This window comes from Bombus fervidus, chromosome 10, assembly GCF_041682495.2.
Source record: "Bombus fervidus isolate BK054 chromosome 10, iyBomFerv1, whole genome shotgun sequence".
In the NCBI taxonomy this organism is placed as follows: domain Eukaryota; kingdom Metazoa; phylum Arthropoda; class Insecta; order Hymenoptera; family Apidae; genus Bombus; species Bombus fervidus.
This window is the reverse complement of record NC_091526.1, coordinates 9,696,947-9,715,130: the sequence shown is the minus strand read 5'-3', so window position 1 is coordinate 9,715,130 and position 18,184 is coordinate 9,696,947. Positions and strand designations below refer to the sequence as shown.

General features: G+C 39.0%; 1 protein-coding gene across 2 annotated transcripts; it reads right to left on the bottom strand.

Annotated features, from left to right (window-relative positions):
- Positions 1-1,508: 1,508 nt before the first annotated feature.
- On the bottom strand, positions 1,509-17,549 carry Flz (transmembrane serine protease filzig). Of its 2 annotated transcripts, none has more exons than XM_072011794.1 (8): positions 16,923-17,549; positions 10,207-10,294; positions 4,714-7,226; positions 3,820-4,273; positions 3,542-3,728; positions 2,917-3,182; positions 2,682-2,836; positions 1,509-2,167 (listed from the first exon to the last, which is right to left on the bottom strand). In XM_072011794.1, exons 1-8 carry the CDS (start codon positions 16,923-16,925, stop codon positions 2,006-2,008), a joined length of 3,828 nt encoding a protein of 1,275 aa, XP_071867895.1. In that variant the 5' UTR covers positions 16,926-17,549; the 3' UTR covers positions 1,509-2,005. The 2 variants fall into 2 exon arrangements, with proteins under 2 accessions (XP_071867895.1, XP_071867897.1); XM_072011796.1 differs by lacking the exon at positions 16,923-17,549 and adding an exon at positions 10,831-10,983.
- Positions 17,550-18,184: the final 635 nt, after the last annotated feature.

Sequence of the window (18,184 nt, the reverse complement as noted above, 5' to 3'; positions counted from 1 at the left end):
GCGACACCTGACTTTTTACGCACACGATCCAGGTGCCGTTTTATTCATTCAGATTTTTACTTTGTATTTCCATTATTTATAGATTTAATTTCTTCCTCGAGAATAAGAAAGAACGAATGTTTCATAAATCTTTGCAAGTCATTTTAATCTTTGTTTAGATCATTGGTGGATAAGATGCTGAATAAACGATCAGGCGATTCTGATCGTTTGCTTTGAATTCGCCTATTTGCTTCGTAAATGCAATTCACATTGAATTAACAATCTCGTATTACGTTTACAAATATCCTTGAAGGATCATAGATGCGATGCAAAAGTGATTTCATAAATTATTCTCGAGGTAAAAAATTTGCGTAGAACGTTTCAACGTTCGAGTATAATATTTTTATTTAATATGTTTAACAATTGTATATATGTAGAGTAGAACAAAAATTACATCTCTTCTCGCAGGATACAGCAGCGCCATTCGTTGGGTGAACTTTCGTGTAGGTGTTTAGCTCCTTCCTCGTCGTTCCAGTTAAACGATATTGTTTCCATCTTCGTTGGTCGTATTGATCCGAGATGTCCTGATGTTCCACAGGGCGGACGATCCTGCTCCATTTATTCGTTTCCTAGGTGGCTCATGAATAATGGCTGTATATGCAGTAGAAAAGAGAGTATTTTTCGCTAAAGTAAAAGGTGTTATTTTATTTTTCGACGTGACATTATTTTTATTTCGTCATTGTTCTTTCGTTTTATGATTGAAGCAATTGCAGCTCGAAAGTAAACCACAACACAGCTCGAATATGCATTTCTCTCCCTCGAGAAAATTCAAATTTTATGTGATTCACGTTCATGTTTCTAGATCACGGTTCAACTACTTTTGACACGCACATGTTCCGGAAGACTTCCCGTAAATATACCCTTAAGTACACAACCACCTGTCTGTGGAAATGCCAAAGTACATGTATATGCAATTTACGTTGCATGTGTAAGGGCTATTTATAACATGCAACGACGAGATTTATATGTTCTGCATTTTTCCTTTTATAGAGAGTATAAAATCAAGATTGAAAAAAGGTTGGATAGACGAGATCTAACTACGTAGACGAAACGTTGTAGCCGCCCTTGATTAAGTAATCAGTTTTATTTTCGACTTTTTACCAGATTAAGGCGGTTTGATTATTTGCTCGTATTCGCATAAATTAGAGTGTAAGATTCGTTAAAATATTTTCGCTGGATGGAAATGTTGTTCGCTGCTTAAGTGTCGCGTGCTATTAGACGTGACAGGTTCTGAACTTACAAGAAACTTTATCCACGATGGTTAAAGTTTGTATCACGCACGGCTTTCTAATTACTATAAGTTCGTACCAAGTTCTTTACAAATGAATTAGAATTTCCAGACGGCCCGCGATTTTTATTTTTTAATTCTGCAACGTCTTTCTTCATCTTCTCTTCTCTTTCTTTTCTTCCAAGTCAAATGTACATTTTTCAATGGCGCGCAGTGAGGATGGAAAGAAAACACTGTTACCTCGTATAAAAATGAGTTTAATAAATAACAGCTAACAACGAAATAAATAAGGCTCGCAGTTTGTAACTGTATACATATAGTACGTGTAATACGTACTCACGTATATATACATGGAACACACAACACGTTTAACGTTTGATGTACATAAATACGCGGTGATTTTTCGGATACTGATCAAAATTTCACGAAATAGTTGCCACTAAATATCGATTCTGATACTATTTCAAAATTTAAATAATCGAAAATCAACGAAATAACTTATCGATTCTACTAAGTACTTGTTAAGGAAATTGGGATATTTGAGCGATGGAAATTATTTAAAGTTGGAAATAGTATACGAAACGCATCCGTGTCCGTTTCATCCTTTTAGTCCCTTAATCGATATTCTTCAATCTATTCCGAAGGAAATAAATTAATCTTCCTTTGTACATTTATACAAGTGGCACGAAATCATCAGTGCCTGTCACCTTGTCCAAAAAATAAACTATTTGCTGGCTTTCAGACGCCGGTGATACTGTGTAGCCAGGGTTTAAAGTAAGTTGTTCTCATGTAAACACCTGGAAGATATGGTGCAGCACATGTTATTCCATGGGATACCGTGCCTACCAAAAACCATCTTCCGTCTGGTCGTTGCATCACCAGTGGACCACCACTGTCACCCTGTAAAATTATCGAATGGAGATAACATTAAAATATCGTTTCCTTTCTTTTGTTAATAAAAAACCAAACAAAGACTAAAACAGGGCGAATTTATTTTATAATACAGTGAAAAGGAAACTATGGTTATGCAAAATAGGGGAAAGGATGCAAAATACTTTGACAAACACAACCGGAAAGGTATAATGCGTATCTGGACATTTTAGTCAATTTATAACAGTATATAAATGTTACTAAAATGTATAAATTAATTAAACCAACAGCAAAAGCAATATTTCTCATCTTCTTGCAGAATCGACGCAGAATAAAGTTTAATTACCTGTTTAGAAGTTGATAATCGAATAGTATTGCTATATTCATATATTTCACAGGAATATTTTATACGAATTCTATGCATTTTTGCACATTTGAATTTCCCATAAATGCATAAACATCCGTAGTCTAATAAGAAATTAGTAACAAACTACTTATATAGTTTAATGGGTTCTAATGAGAAGTTATGTCGTTTTGAAGATACCTCGCAAGAGTCTTTTTGTCCGTTAGCATATCCAGCGCAGAGGAAGCTGTCGAGAATCAGCTTGGAGTGTCCACCTGTCTGGAACATTTCTTGACAGACAGAATTCTTGATTATAGGCACTTGGACCTCTTGTAGAACAGATGGTACGCCGCCATCTGTAAATTCAGATTATTTATAAGTATGCTATTCATAAATACGTTAAGTAAAATATAGCACAAGTAGAAACGATACTAACTGTACTTCAATCGCCCCCAGCCAGTGACAGTGGCCATTCTGCTCGTGAAATCTATACCATCCTCGGGCATACAAATTGGGACAATGTGAACATCAAATTGTATCGGTGTTTCCAGTTCCAGGAGGGCTAAGTCACTCTCGAACGTCGTTGGATTATAGCCTCTATTGACGATTACTCGTCGAACGTTCCTTGTTACGCTCCGTTTTGCTTCCAATTCGCCGGATAGATCGAATTCTCCAAAAACGGCTACCAATGTCGCTAAGAATCTGTAAAACGTTTGTCGATACAAATTTTATATATCTTTGCATATTACGTGCTTCAAGCTTCTCACGAATGCATAAAATTCCACTATCAATTCACGCCGTTGACTATAAGTAGAAAGTACTAGGACATTTCATATTACGTTAAAAAAGAATTAGTATTTTACGTTTCTATTGTAAGGCTGAAATAATAGATTTAATGAAATATTGAATAAACATTTAATAAAATAATTAATAAATAGATCTAAATAAAAATCAGCAAGCGTTTTAATAATATGAAATATAGCCATTAGTGTATGGATAATATGGAAAGAATATAATCAAATATAAATGAAAAAATACGCTATGGAAGATATTGGACATACCCTGGTTGACAATGAGCTGCAGTGATGACGTATTTGTCCGTGATCAGTACACCACCGCACTTATTCTTCGTGAAGAGACCCAACCAAGTGGCTTCTCGGACTAAAACTTGCCATGGCCATTCGCCAAAAGTCGCTGCTTTACCACCGACGATTCTTCCAGATTTAACCAAAGGTCTTATGCCACATTCTGTAGAAAAATAAATTTTTGCTCGATTACGCCGATACATCATGAAATTTGAAATATAGCTTATTATAACAATTAAGTAAACAACACTCACGAGAACGAAAATCATTCGAGGACGTAATCTGCGGACTCGCGGTGGTTTCGTCTGCACTAGAAGTACTAGTTTCCTCTTCTTCCGCCACTATCAGCTCCGTGCTTGTAGCTAGCGTTGTAGTAGGTTTTCTAGTTGGTCTAGTACGTTTCGTTGTAACCTGGGGTTTCTTCGTGGTTGCAGCAGACCCACTAGTTGGTTTCGGTCTCGTCGTTGCCGGTTTCGAAGGACGAACTGGTTTCTCCGATACCGATGGTTTTACAGTTGTCGGACGATTGATCGGTCTCTTCGTGGTCGTTGGTTTCTTCGTCGTGACGTACGAAGGTTTCGTCGTTGTTGAGGGTTTTCGCGCGGGTTTTCGCGTCGTGGTAGTTGGCCTCTTTGTTGCAGTGGATGGTTGGTTGGATGTTGCAACCGATGTCCCGTTAACGCGGTTGTATACAATATCTTTGAGATCCTGAATAAGATTACACGAGATTAGTCTTAGCCGTTAGATTAACCCTCGTCTCACGAAGGCTGAATTGTTGTCGCGAGCGCTGAATATTCCATGTTATAGCAATGAGTTGAGTCAACGAGCTTTTTATCCCTATTAAAGTAGAATTATTCATAAAGTTTAACTTATTAGCCGAGAAAGCCGACTTAGTTCGTCACTTAGATTCCTAATCTCTCGATATAATTCTTTTCATTTTCATAAAAAATAAGTTTCATATTTATATTTGGAAAAACTAAAATTCATTCAACTGGAACTAATTTGTACGATTTTTATAACTAGAGAAGGTTTTGGTTAATAATACATAAATATAGAAAATAATAAACGAGATATTTGCACGAATCAGAATTGGACCAACCTTTGTAAAAGCGATAAATAGACCATAAAAGTAAATGTAAAAGTAATACCTGAAAGTTGCCTTGTAGAGACTGTACGATCTTGTTCACGAACGTGTCGACTTTGTTCGTAAGAATATCATCTTCGATGAAGGTGGGTGTTGGAATATCGTTCTCACTTATCATCTCGATATCTGGATAACCGGTGTTATTAAAAGTTTCAACGATGGTTGGCTTTTCTTGTTGCGAAATTGGTGCTGATATATTAAGATTCGGATTTCTGACAGGTGGGAAATTGATCAGGTCATCCGGAGCAGCCGTTTCTTCATCGCAGTGTGGTATAGCAGTCGTTGCTTTGAAGTCCATCATCGTTGAAGTGGTAGGATCTTTGAAGACTAGAGTGTTGACAGGTGTTAAATCGTCGTCTGGGAAAACCAACGGAGGACTAGATGGTCTCAAATGGAAACTCGGCTTGCTCGACCATGAAGAAAGGGTAGTCCAAATTGTAGGTCTCTTTGTTGGCAACTTCTCGGAATTTGACTCTAATTCAGTCTCAGTGACGACAGATTCTGTGCTATAGCTACTGTTCACCATTGGTTTAGACGTAGTCCCGTCTTTTACGTTGACGCTGAAGAAACTCGTCGAAACCACGTTATTGGTAGCAACATTGGAAATCACTGTACTGATATTGTGAGTTATGGTTGTCGAGACGCTTGGTTTCCTCGTGGTAAGCGGACTTGGTCTCGTCGATCCAATTGTAGGCTTAAAAACTGTCGTATTAGGACCAACAGTTTCGCTCACCGGTCTCCTTGTAACCGCTTTTTGAGTAGTATCAGTAGTGAATTCTGTACCAAGGGGCCCTAGGACAATCACAGTCGGCGCAGGAGGATTCGTCGTAGTCGCTTTCGTAGAATAATCCGAAGTACCGATGTTAGCAAGAGTCGATTGACTCGATGGTCTCGACGAATGCGAATTGGAAGTCGAGTACAAAGCGAAGGTCGTGCCCGTAGGAACTGTCTCGTAGCTGTAATAATTCGATGTCTGTACTGGTTTATAAAAGGTGTAAGGGAAAGTTTGAGCTGTAGTTGGAACGGTAGGAGCTTTCGTGGAGATTCGAACCAACGATGGTTTCGAAGTTTCGTCGATACTGACCCATTTATTAATGGATGAGTTCGGGGTTTGAATCGTGGTTCCTGAACCTGGTTTCGTTTCGTTCAGAATGGAAATTATATGATTAATCGCTAGCTCTTCCTTATCTGCTATGTCGTCCTTTTTGTTGCCAGACGGTGCGTCATAGGTAATTGTTGGCACTTTTACTAGTTCGTCCTTTTTGTCGCTTAAAGTAGTCATCGGCGTGGTCGTTCTCCTGTTTGTAAACTCGACAGCATCCACGTTCTTCGTCGACACTCTTTCTTCTATCGTGCTGATTTCTCCAAAGTTATCGATCGCAGTTGCTTGAGGGAGAGAAGTCGTCGTGAGTCTCTGCGTGCTGGCGTACATTTGAGTAACCACCGGCAATCTCGTCATCGACGGCGTGCTGAGTTTTTGATCTGCCGAGGTAGAAGACATCGCGTCATGCATCGAAGATGCCGATTGATCCGAAAATTTCATCCACTGTGTCGTCGAAGTACTTTGGTAAGTAGTGTCGTGCAGAGGCCTCTTAATTTCCGTAGTCGACACACTTTCGGTCACTTTCGGCTTCTGAGTGCTGTTCAAAGTTTCAGTCACTTTCTTCTTCTCGGCACTGGATTCGACATTAGGCTTGAACAAATCATCGGGATTGTTTGTCTCGTTCAGCATGGTTCCGTTTTCGTTTAACAGTATCGTATCGGGCGAAGTGTGATTATTCTGACCCAGTCCTTGCGAAAACAAAGCTGGAAGTTGGTCAACCGGATCCGCTATCTGAAGTATTTGATCCGGACTCAGCAAAGTGGTAACCGGATTAATGGCGGAGTTGTCCTGGTGATTCTGAACGTTGTTGTTCGAGTCGGAGTGACTCAACAATCCCGGCAGACTCAGATCGTCTAAAACGTTCTGCTGACCCAACAGAGCTGGAAAATCTTCCTCTAAGTGACTTATGTCTGGTTGAGCAGGTACTTGCGGTTTTTCCGCATTTTCAACGGTGTCGTGCATCTGCGAAATTTCAGACGATGGTTTCGTAGTCGTCGAAGGCGCTTCGAACGTTGAAATTTTAGTGTACGTTGTTCCTCCGTTGTTCGCTTGATTGGACGCGTTAGGTGGATCAGTTTTGACGGTATTATCCTGGGACATAGTCATTCCAAGCGGCGTACCGTCTGAATTTAACAAGATCGGAATATCCGGGACGTGATCGATCTCGTGTACGTTGAATATTTCATCGGGATTCGGGACGTTTTCGACGTTGCTGCCAAGCGAATTTTTCGGTGGCAGTTGACAACATGCACCGAAAAGGAACCCGTCCACACACGCGCCGACCACTTGCCCATTTCGACGCGAGCATTCGTAATTGAACATGCATATCGCGGGTTCATTCGACTTTACTCGGGATGGTATCGTTGGCTGGCACGCTTTTGGTACTATTCTATATCCGCCGAACAGTCTTCTGCCTGTAAAAGGAAATCGTCGTGCAAAATATCTTTTCAAGTATTGACGTTCTACGAATTCTCGAACGCCCGTTTGATCCAGTTACGATAGCGGTTCGCGAAACAAGGCGAACTTTTATTATTCCAATCAGGGCGTACTACTGTAATTAGCGACGAGTCTGCAACGGTTCACGATAAACGAGTTGAAAACGAAACTAACTGGACTGGTTTGGTATTCGGCGCTGTTAAGGTCGTGCGAACAAATATGCAGAAACATTCGTCCTAAATTCTGTCTTTGATTTTTAAGAGAAAGCGGTCATTTATCTGCGGCCTACGACTTGGTAAATTTATTACATCGATTTTTAAATCTGGGCCAATGTGTCTGATACTACAATATACTAATAATTCGTGGAAATTCGTCGATACAGAAATGCCAATTCCAAAGACAGAGAGACTACAGCGTTAAACGTTTCCTTATGTCTTTATACTCATAAATATCGGCATTTAGCGTGATCGGTTATGCTCAGGTGACTAAGCCATACACGAGCAAGCATGTAGGCTTTGCACGTGCCTTCTTACGTGTCTGCATACTACCAATATAATGACCTACTAACGTGAATCGTCCGTAGACGAGGATCACCAGGATTCTTCCGGCGTTCCAGATTTTTGTTTAATTTTTCACGGACTTTCGTTTTGTGTCCAACTATGTCACGAACAACGTGAATTCGGGTACGTTATTTCAACAATCAGTTTGATTTATAAAGAATTGCGGGCTCTTAAAAATGATTTACTCGAGAGATTTTTCGACAGATAATTCCTAATTAAAGAACAAAGTGCTAGGCAACAAAACTCGTTATTTTCAACACACAAAAAGACGAAACGATCTTTCTATGGAGTACGATAAATTCGACCTTTGAAATTTTTATCAGATACATCGTGCTCTAATAACATTTTGTTCCACTTACTTTCGACGAACGTAATTACAAATTTTACTAATTAAATGAATGCGTTGCCACTCTTCTAGAGTATAGATACGTTGCCGTATCGATTGTGCAATACGTTGATTAATCTATTACGCGGCGTAAACAGGGTAATAAGACTATTGCGTGATATTTAATTAGCGACTGGTTTAGGAAAATGGAACTGCGAAAATGGTAATCGTATTCAGGGCGACTGTCCTCGTTGATTAATAAACCCTGAAACTATTCTTCGTCAGGGAAATCGATCAAAATTGTTTCTGCTTCGTAGAACCTGTCTTCGCTTAACCACTTCGTATTCAATTGGTTTGTCAAAGTCGTTGCGGCGTTTATGGATTTAATATGAAACGACGTATCTGTGACCATCGGAAGATTGCTTTAAATATTCAATATAAATACTTCGTATGCGTGTGACACTTTGTAGGGATATTCGAAATTTCTGTCGTCTATTGAGAACGCGCGAACATGCATTTAGAATGAGATACGCGCACGTATAAATACGCGACTCGTGGAATTCGCGACTTTCGAAAGGAAGTGAGATGTAAGTGGAATTTGGTGTCAATGTTGGTACGTGTGCGATTGTTAAAAAGTAACGCGCCTATGTGCATAAGGGTATATGTATAAATAGACAGCGAGTATTGAAACTCGAAACTTCAACGATTCGTATGTAATTGGTAATGACTGCAATTGGAAAACTGTGAAATTATTCTCGGTGGAAAGTACGCGTGGGAAGATACGTTTGTTTCACCATGCAGACGCAATCAATGCAGAGATAATTACAACGTGGTAGACAGTCCACGTGTGAGACATGACGTTATCGGTTAAAATATTTCAACGAATGCGCGCGAGTATGCAGCGAACCGAGATTGACACTGAATTATAGGATTCCGTGCGAGTGGAATTTTTCATCGACCTCTGACATTTTCATCGGTTTACAATGAAGAGAAGCGTTCCATGGAAAAATATTCTGTCTATATGTATTATCTCATAATCGAGGCGCATTCTGGTAAAAGAACCCGTAAGATAAAACGGTGGATCGAGTAAATTGCATTGGAAGTTCTAGTTCCAGTTTTTTAATATTAATAGACTGCAGGCTTCTACGCATTTGTGGGAAATATGCATAGAATGCACATAATACGCAAAAATATATAAAATATTCAAAATATAATACTCGTTAAAATATTTAGCAGAATATATTCATAGAATTATGAAATTTTGCATAAATATCTACAGCCTAGATATTTTAGCTACGTTTGAATTAATAATTATTAGACCGCGGATTTTCATGCATTTATGGGGAATTTCAAGGTGTTAAAGTGCATAGAGCGCATATAATATGCAAAAGTATATGAAATATTCACGATACAGCACACGTTATAATACTTAATAGATTATACAGTTTCCTATGTAAGTTTCATCTTTTTAATTATATTCGTAGAATTATCAATTTTTGCATAAATATCTGCTGTTCGGATATTAGCTACGTTTGAATTAATAATTATTGCAATTTCAAGGTGCTAAAATGTATAGAACGTACGTGATATGCAAAAATAATATGGAATTTAGTACGTAAAATGTATTCTTAGTTTCCACTCCTTTAATAGTAGGTATTAAGATGTTTCATAAATGGATAAATATACCTACACAGTCTAGTAATTACAGAGATTCTGAAAAATTTATTTTCTTTTTTGTATATTTACGAAATAAAGAAAACTTTTATAATTCAACTATTTGACTAGAAAATAGACTCGGTGTATGTACATCAACGCTTATCATAGATCTACGATGTATAGTCTCTTTTTCGATAAACTCCTTAATTTTCATTCTAGATAATTGGACACTACACAATTTCTGACGAATAATTAAGATTCTAATGAAACAATTACACTTTTCAACGTGAAAGGCAACTCACGTTTACGAGAAGCTTTCCATAGATAAAAATAAAATGGTAATCATCGTATTCACTTATCGCAATCCATCAATTCTTCATCTATGTTTAGTCGCTCGTTATATAATTTAATTGTTACCTGTGGCTTGGGGCACGTAAGAACGTGAAATAACGGACATCGATGAAAGGATGACGAGTAATAAATGGATATTCTTCCCGACAGCCATCTGTAACGAAAATTTAGATCGTTTTGTTAGAAAAAATTATTCGTACGAGTAATCTCAAAATTATTTAAACAAAGATTACACGCTGCAGGAACCTTATCTTATTCGAACTAATAGGCAGACAAAACTATTTGGATAACAGAATTTACGGATAATATAATATATCACTTTTCTAATATGAAATCTCGCTTACTGAAACACAGATTAAAATTAATTGATTCTTCAAATATTTATTCTCCAAATATTTGGAGATCCTATGTCTTCTTAGCTACTAAATTATAATTTTTTCACAAGTAATGTTTCGTACTTCAAACGAATATTATCACTTTTGTTTACTGTTTCTATTTGTATAAGGTCGTCGATATTATCGTCTTTATCGCAATGAAATTATCTGATAATACCAGTATGTTTAAGGTTTTTCTAGTATTAACAGAATTTGAGGAATCTTCAGCTTCAGATTAGACACTTTCATCATGTACATTCATCATTGTACATACATCATGAACATCATGTATTTTTGCTAACTCTGTTGCACTTACACTATTTTAATATTTTCCGTTATATCGTATTTTGTTTTTTATAGTTAAAACTATTAGTTTTACACTAAATTTTTATGATGAGAATTCACTGGATCGAATACAGGAAAGAATACATTGTATACGAACACTAGCAAAATACGTACATATATGAAACGGAAAGAGTCATCCGTTACTGGGAAATGTCATGTTGGGATAATAGAACGTTCGGATGTTAAGAGTATTCAGATATGGGAGGTTCTACTCTATATTAATCGTCATTTCAAATCTACTTACACATATTGTAGATATGTATACTGCCTTTTGTAACGGTACAAGAAATTAGTATCGTAAGTCGCAACAGCTACAAAATATAAACTAGTTTGTACTCCATTTTAATTTGCAAGTTATTCCTTTACAACTTGTGCTCGTGAAATATACTCCAAATATTCAAAGAGAATCTACTATGCATAAAATATTTCATCATTGTATCGTATATATACTCTCTTCATGCATCTATTCAAAGGAAATTTAAAGACACAAAACTGGAATGCAAATAATAAATATAAAATAGAAAATAGAATGCGTATTACATGGAGGAATACATTGAATATCTCAAGTAGAGTAATTTAATAACTTTAGTGGATGAGACGAATCTCTATTTAGATTCTACATCTTTATCTCCATTCATAAAGACACAAATTGGCATGAAAATTTAAGATTATTCGCCGTGAAAGTGCTCGAAATCTTCTACAGAGAAACATAATATCTTTACTTACTGTTTAGAGAGGTAAATGAATTTACCAGGTAGCAGTATATCTTAAATTCTTACTAAAAAGAGAAACAAGATCATTTTTTTTTTTTTAATTAAAAGAGCCAATTAAAAAAAAGAGTCAATTAAAAGAGCAGATCCTAGGATAGTGATAAAAGGTAACGAGGAGGTTCGGAGAAATGTTGAGAATCCACGATGCTTCATCGCAGCGTCTTGCTTTTTCTCATCTGACGATACTTTCCGATATTTACACGCTCACGTGCGTGTCTCGAAGGTGAACACACACGGTATCCCTTCGGTGTCCCGAAATCCCGTTACACAGTCGGTTCAGAGGCATTCTACGTATCACGGCTGCGTAATGCTAAACAGAGAAGCGAGAACGACGACGATGAAGAAGAGCAAAGAAAATACAAGGGGCAGCAGACCATTGCTCGTGATCTTGCGTTGATGCGCGGTGAGGAAAGGGGCCGTGAGAAAGACGAAGAGAGCGAAGAAGCTGATTGCTCGAACGTTGCTTCACCAAGCCACCGGTAACCTAGTTACCAATTCCCCCTCACTGTCCTATTCTTCGCCGTTCCTCTGACCTTCTTAACAACCATAAATTCGATCTTGTGCGTCGTAATAGCGAATTAATTTTTCATTAACAAGACGGTGCTATGACGAAAGCTTCTTCAAAGATAAACAGATTTCTCGTTTCACTATAGGAAACTGCGTGACGTTCATAGACGTATTTCAAACGGTTTCATAAATGGTCGAGGTAGTTAAATGCTTAACAGTCGACTTTTTTTTCGCGTGTTCCATGCTAATGTGAAAGCTGTTAAAAATAGCAGAAACAGTGGAGTGGAAAAGTGGAGGAAGATACCGGTATTACAAATTATTGATTCTTTGTGGTATCCACTGACTTTTCTTTCTTTTGTCGTTGAGTGTCATTACTTGCACGCGATGCTAGGCTATGCGCAGGAGCCGCGTCGATTCAGTGGAAATTCGTTTTCTATCGGTCGATTGACGAATCACCAATGTTACGCAGAATGCGTCAGAAATTTATTCTCTTATATTCTCTGTTGACGTTTGGTATTGTAAATGGGGATCTGCTAAACTTATGCGAATGCTGTTAAATGCAACGTTCCGATTCCACGATCACAGAGAAAGTATTATGTTGACCCGGCGAAATCGATTACATCGTCTTCGTTAGCTATTGCGGATGATTATACGTTACGGCGTCCTCGTGGCGAGAACATTTCACGCTGATAACGTGACAATAGTTCCCTTTCGTTCGTCGTTTATTCGCGCGCTATGCAAGCATGCTATACGCGCGTAAATATGCGGAAGTCACTTTCCATCGAACCGTCCCGTTTCTCGGTCTTCAATTTCAAGTAGTTTCGATCGCGACAAAAACAAGCCGGTAGCAAAGGACGATAATTATCGTTAACTCATTCCAGAATAGTTAACAGTTACTATTCAGACAGAATCTCTGCTAAAAATACAGCGATAGCTTTTTAACGAGACTGCTACTTGCTTCTGTTCGCAAACAGTTGCACGGTGATCTTTAATTGATCTTCGTATACCGGATGAAATTTTATCGCTTGACGCTTATTCGATTCGTTGTTAATGGGTTGCAAAATGTAATTCTAAAAATACGAGTTACATGCACGGAGATATGAATAAAGCGAAAGACTGTACCAATAAATTAAAACTGAATTTCTATTCATGGAAAACCCTACAAGTACAGACATTGTGTTCTCTCTGGAAAAGATACGAACAACTCACGGTTTATTAGACAAAGCGAAGGAAAAATCCTGTTCATCCAACGTACAATGCCGAGGATAATATTTTACGTTGACTCGTTCTTGAAAGAACGTCAACCATCTTGCCTGGACGCATACGAAGAGAGGGCACACTGTATGCAGTATGCGCATGAAGATCCGGACACAGTCACGATCTTGAGCTCCTCGCAGCTTGCGCAGGATAAGAGTCAAAGAGTAGACTCGAGTGCCTCGAAAATTCTTCGGCGTTCATTGGCCGTTCATCGGTATATGGGTAAAGGCTTGTACAAGTGTATGAACACGGGTATGCATGGGATTCTGTGCACACCTGTACACGTAAACCCGAGAGAAAGCTCAGTTCGATTCTACTTCATTATTGGATCTGGGTGACCCGATTGGCTTGCCTTCGTCGATCAATCGAGAGATGCTTCCTCGTCATCGTCATCGTCATCGTCACCGTCTATTCTTTCTTCGTTTGGAATCGGCTCGTGTAGATCTGGTCGCGATAGTTCACTCTTTTCGGTAGATCACATTGACATAGCCACGTGATGTCTTTGTGTCTGTCGTATCTAGTTTTGCTATTGTTTATGGAACTGTGCTGACGTTTTCGTCAATTAAACGCGCAGGTGGTACTTCTAGAAAGTGTTTCCACACTATGACGATGCAATTACGGTAGAGACTGATCGATCAGCTTAGCCTATTAATCCATCAAGGACCAACGTTACGTTAATGACGTATTAAATTTGCAATTTTTTTTTTTAGTCACTTTACGTTATCGAATTCTGCTTTTTTTACTACTTTCTGACTATCCAAGGAAATTTCAAGGATTCGCTTAATATTTTCTTCGTCACCATTTCTTCCACGTAGATTTTGCAATATTGTGAGATCTAAAGAAATTGACGTATTTATAACATTGTGCGAAGGGAACGCTGGAGAAAGCAACACGATGGATAATCGAAACAAATAAACAACAGGAAGCTCATCAAAAATACAAGAGATGCGCAATGATATTTAGAAACGTACTCTGCTTTCACTTAAGCGCCTCGAATACTTCGTACTTGATCATTCGTGCAAAACCGATCACCGCCTCCGCTCGGTTCAAGTCGAATAACTCGAACGATGGTCCGAAGCCTATCATCTCTCTTCCTAAGAATTGTAGAAAGTGATAGTTTACCTGTATCCCATATCGAAATAGCGTGTAGTCGCAGAAACGTTCGTCGGTGAAGGAACGATAAAGAGTCAATGGCGATAGCGTAGTAAATTGGAGCAGAAGGAAATGTTCGATGAGAGCACTTTCTACAGTTGCTATGTACGTGCCGAAATAATGATGTTACTTTGAATAACTCGAAAGGGACAGTGCGTCGTCTGCATTTTAAGAGGCTCGAAAAGTGGTCCCGGTATGTAGGGCGACAAAAGCAACGCGAACAACCATTTAACCCAGCTAATCTACGCTAGTCACGCTGACAGAAAACGATTATTACGAAGATGTGACGATAATTACAGGGAAAATAATATAAGCGCACGTTATATTATATTACGCGTAATTCGTAATTCGAGCTTATGTTTTTGCTCTAGTATTTTGCATTGTCTTTGCAATTTAGATTTCTAGATCGCGCGTAACGTACGTGTAACATCTCAAAAACGTATTATTATTTAAGAGGCTGTTTCTTATCGATGGGAAACATCTTTATTGTCCCTAATAGTAATCCGCTGGATTCGTCGATCTGTTGAAATGGAGCGACAGGAAGAGTCGCGAATAAGCGTTAAACGTACAAATCAACGAATAGGATTGGAAAGAGTGACACGAGTCGTCTGTGTGCTGACAACCGTTACCAACTTACCACTACCTGCTGCTGTGGCATACCTAACTTACAAGTTAGGTGCACACACGAACCGGCGCGCGTGTACTACTCGTGGCAGGTCGTAGCAGCTCGTAGTAATGTGTCAGACCCCACTCGGGGTCAATGCGAGAAATTTTATTCTGCCCGATCGAATCTCTTCGGTCGTGAACTGTCCAAGAACACAGAGTTTCGAAAACGCTGGGATCGAACTTCATCGACAGGAAACTTGCACGATAAAAAGAACCGGAACCAGTTTGTTCGATTGAGTTAAGAAAGAGGTGAATGAACGTCTAGCTTTATCTCGCATGTTAATGATCGAACACCGTTCATCTGTAGCCGAAATCTATTAACAGATCAACTATCTGTAAAATAGCTGGAACATTGACTTTCGATAGGAACGGGGTTAACGTCGTTTCCTGCGTGATAAATTTGGATAAAGAGCTCCGTGGAATTTAAAGTAGTTAGACAAATTTGGCAGTAGATACATAATAGACGAAATTATCGACGACGTTTTTACAACCCTCTCATTCTTCTTACAAATAAGTTATATTACATTTACTTTATTCAATGCAATAATTTATATTACATTACGTTAATTAGCCTCATTTGCAAGGACTAAAATCAAAATTTATCTGTGATTGATTTGTCTTTATTAATTCTTAATTATATGATTATTATTATATATATATATGACCCTGTGTGGAGGAATGGTCCTGTTAACGAGTTAAGTATAATTGCAGCGGGATTTGCGTTTGATGCTTACACGAAAACGTAATTATAAGAAGCAGACTACAATGTAATTACGTGTGACTCGGTTGTTACGTTTAATCTCGAAAAATGGGACTTTAAGAAGGTGCAACGTGTAGGTAACGACGCGTGGATGAAATCACCGAGAATGGAGCATTAGGATGAAGAAGGCAAAGAGAGAAAAAGGGAATAAGGATGCGGTGAAGCAGCGGAGCATGCCAAATGATCTTCTATGTATATCGCCTCCTTTACTACGGGCCAAAGTCGGAAACCCAGCTTTCTCCTGCCTCCACGGTCAAGTTACCTTCTGTACGATCGTACTGATTCCTGATCACGTCCTGGTTCCGATAAACGATCCTACGATTCGAACTGGCCGATAATTTTTCATCCTCGCCATTATCAAACTTTCTACATTAATATTTATTGCATTGTTTCCATGCTATCAACATGTGGAGCCACGTCGAACGAAACGAAGTGTTACCGTACCCTGTCCGCGTGAACCAAGATCAAGATAGCTCGATATATCTAAAGTAGACCTCGCACGTGTAATGATCGCTTAAACAAAATTAGCTGACTGTTTCTACAAGTAATCAAACCCAATCATTTTATATGTACGTATTTTTCATTTACTTTTATAGCTTAGACTACAGTTAGAGTGGATGAGTTTTCAGATCAACACGTGAAAACGAGCAAGTACGCACCATTCAGATCAACTGCAAAATTATCGTTATTATCGTTGCTGTCTTTTTGCGACGAATGAACAATGGAAGTAAGTCATTTGTTTCTCGAGCATCGAATACTAATCATGTACTTATGTAACGAAACGAAGAAATTAGCTTCTGAGAGATTCATATGCGTTATAGATGTTTCATGAGATTTATTCGTGAGAACAACAGTTTGTGAGAACTCGCATCCACTGTAACTATAGCCGTGTTGTACAATTCGGTGTTGTATATAAAATACTGACAATTCTGATTTATAAGGAATACTTGCCATGTAACGTATAAACCGTGATACGTTCGTGGACTCGTTAAACCCGTCTCATAACGTAGCCTTAGATCCTCGTGAAACGTTTAGTCGGTCGTTCTCCGGAGGAAAACACGACCTTTCTCACGTCACACGAACGTCTTTCGTCAAGTTCACACGTTGTCACCCCAGTTCCTTTACGCGTCGCACTTGTTCACTGAACTTCCTCCACTTCCCTTTTCTTTGTCCGTGTATCTCGCCTTACAAATCATATACTAACTCAACTGTACAACAGCGTTAATAGGCAAATATCCGCACGATTGATAACGAGGAGGATAACATGCACTGATCTAACGAGATATAGGTAAATTCGGTGGGCTATACACCGTCGACACCGATCGCGATATCGATGATAAAATCCTGCCGGCTGTCATCCGATATTCTAATCTGAAAAGCTCGGGCAGCGTTAGAACCGGGTCGACGGTCGATAGTCTGGGACACTGGGAGCTACAACCGGCGAACCTGTTCGATTGAACTTTTCACGCGATTCTAATGCCAATCTCTTCCACGCACCGTTCGTCCATCCGGTTAGTCAACTGGATGGTACCTGTCTGGTTGTTGTACCTCGTGCCACAGCATGTGCTGGAATCGCATGGCTAAGTCATAAGCGGCGCCTTCGAACAGGAATCGTGGTGGTGGTCGAAGAACGAACAGTGGTGGAGGTCGTTTATGGTGGAGGTAGCGTAGTCAGGAAGACGGATCGACGATCGGAAAAGTGGGGACCCTGTCTTCGAAGGCACAAACGACCAAGCATCATCGGGGAGAGAAAAAAGACAGACACCAGCTGGAGAAAGAGAACAAACCAGGAGAAACCAAAGTGGGCCAGTGACCAGGTCACGTGGAGAAGAACGAGGCCCAACGCGCACGACAGCGACACACTGTCCTACTCATCAGGATCGCCGTTGCTCTTGCTTCTATCTGTCCATTCAGGAAACGTATCGCGATGCATTCAACCTCCACTCACTTATCTGCTTGTTCATACGGAGAGCAGACCGATCTAAAAGACTAGATCCAGGGTTACACAGCGATTCATAAAGTATTTACAGATTATCTATAATTCGATCGAAATTCCATTATGATCGAAGAATTCTCTATTCTCTTGTTGCAATTGCAATCGAATAGCCTGTTAAATTTGAATTGAGGATACATTGCATCATTCAAGTTCTATCTATAATAAATGGCTGACAGTTCATCAAATCTATATAAACTTCCAGAATGTGGCTTGGAGC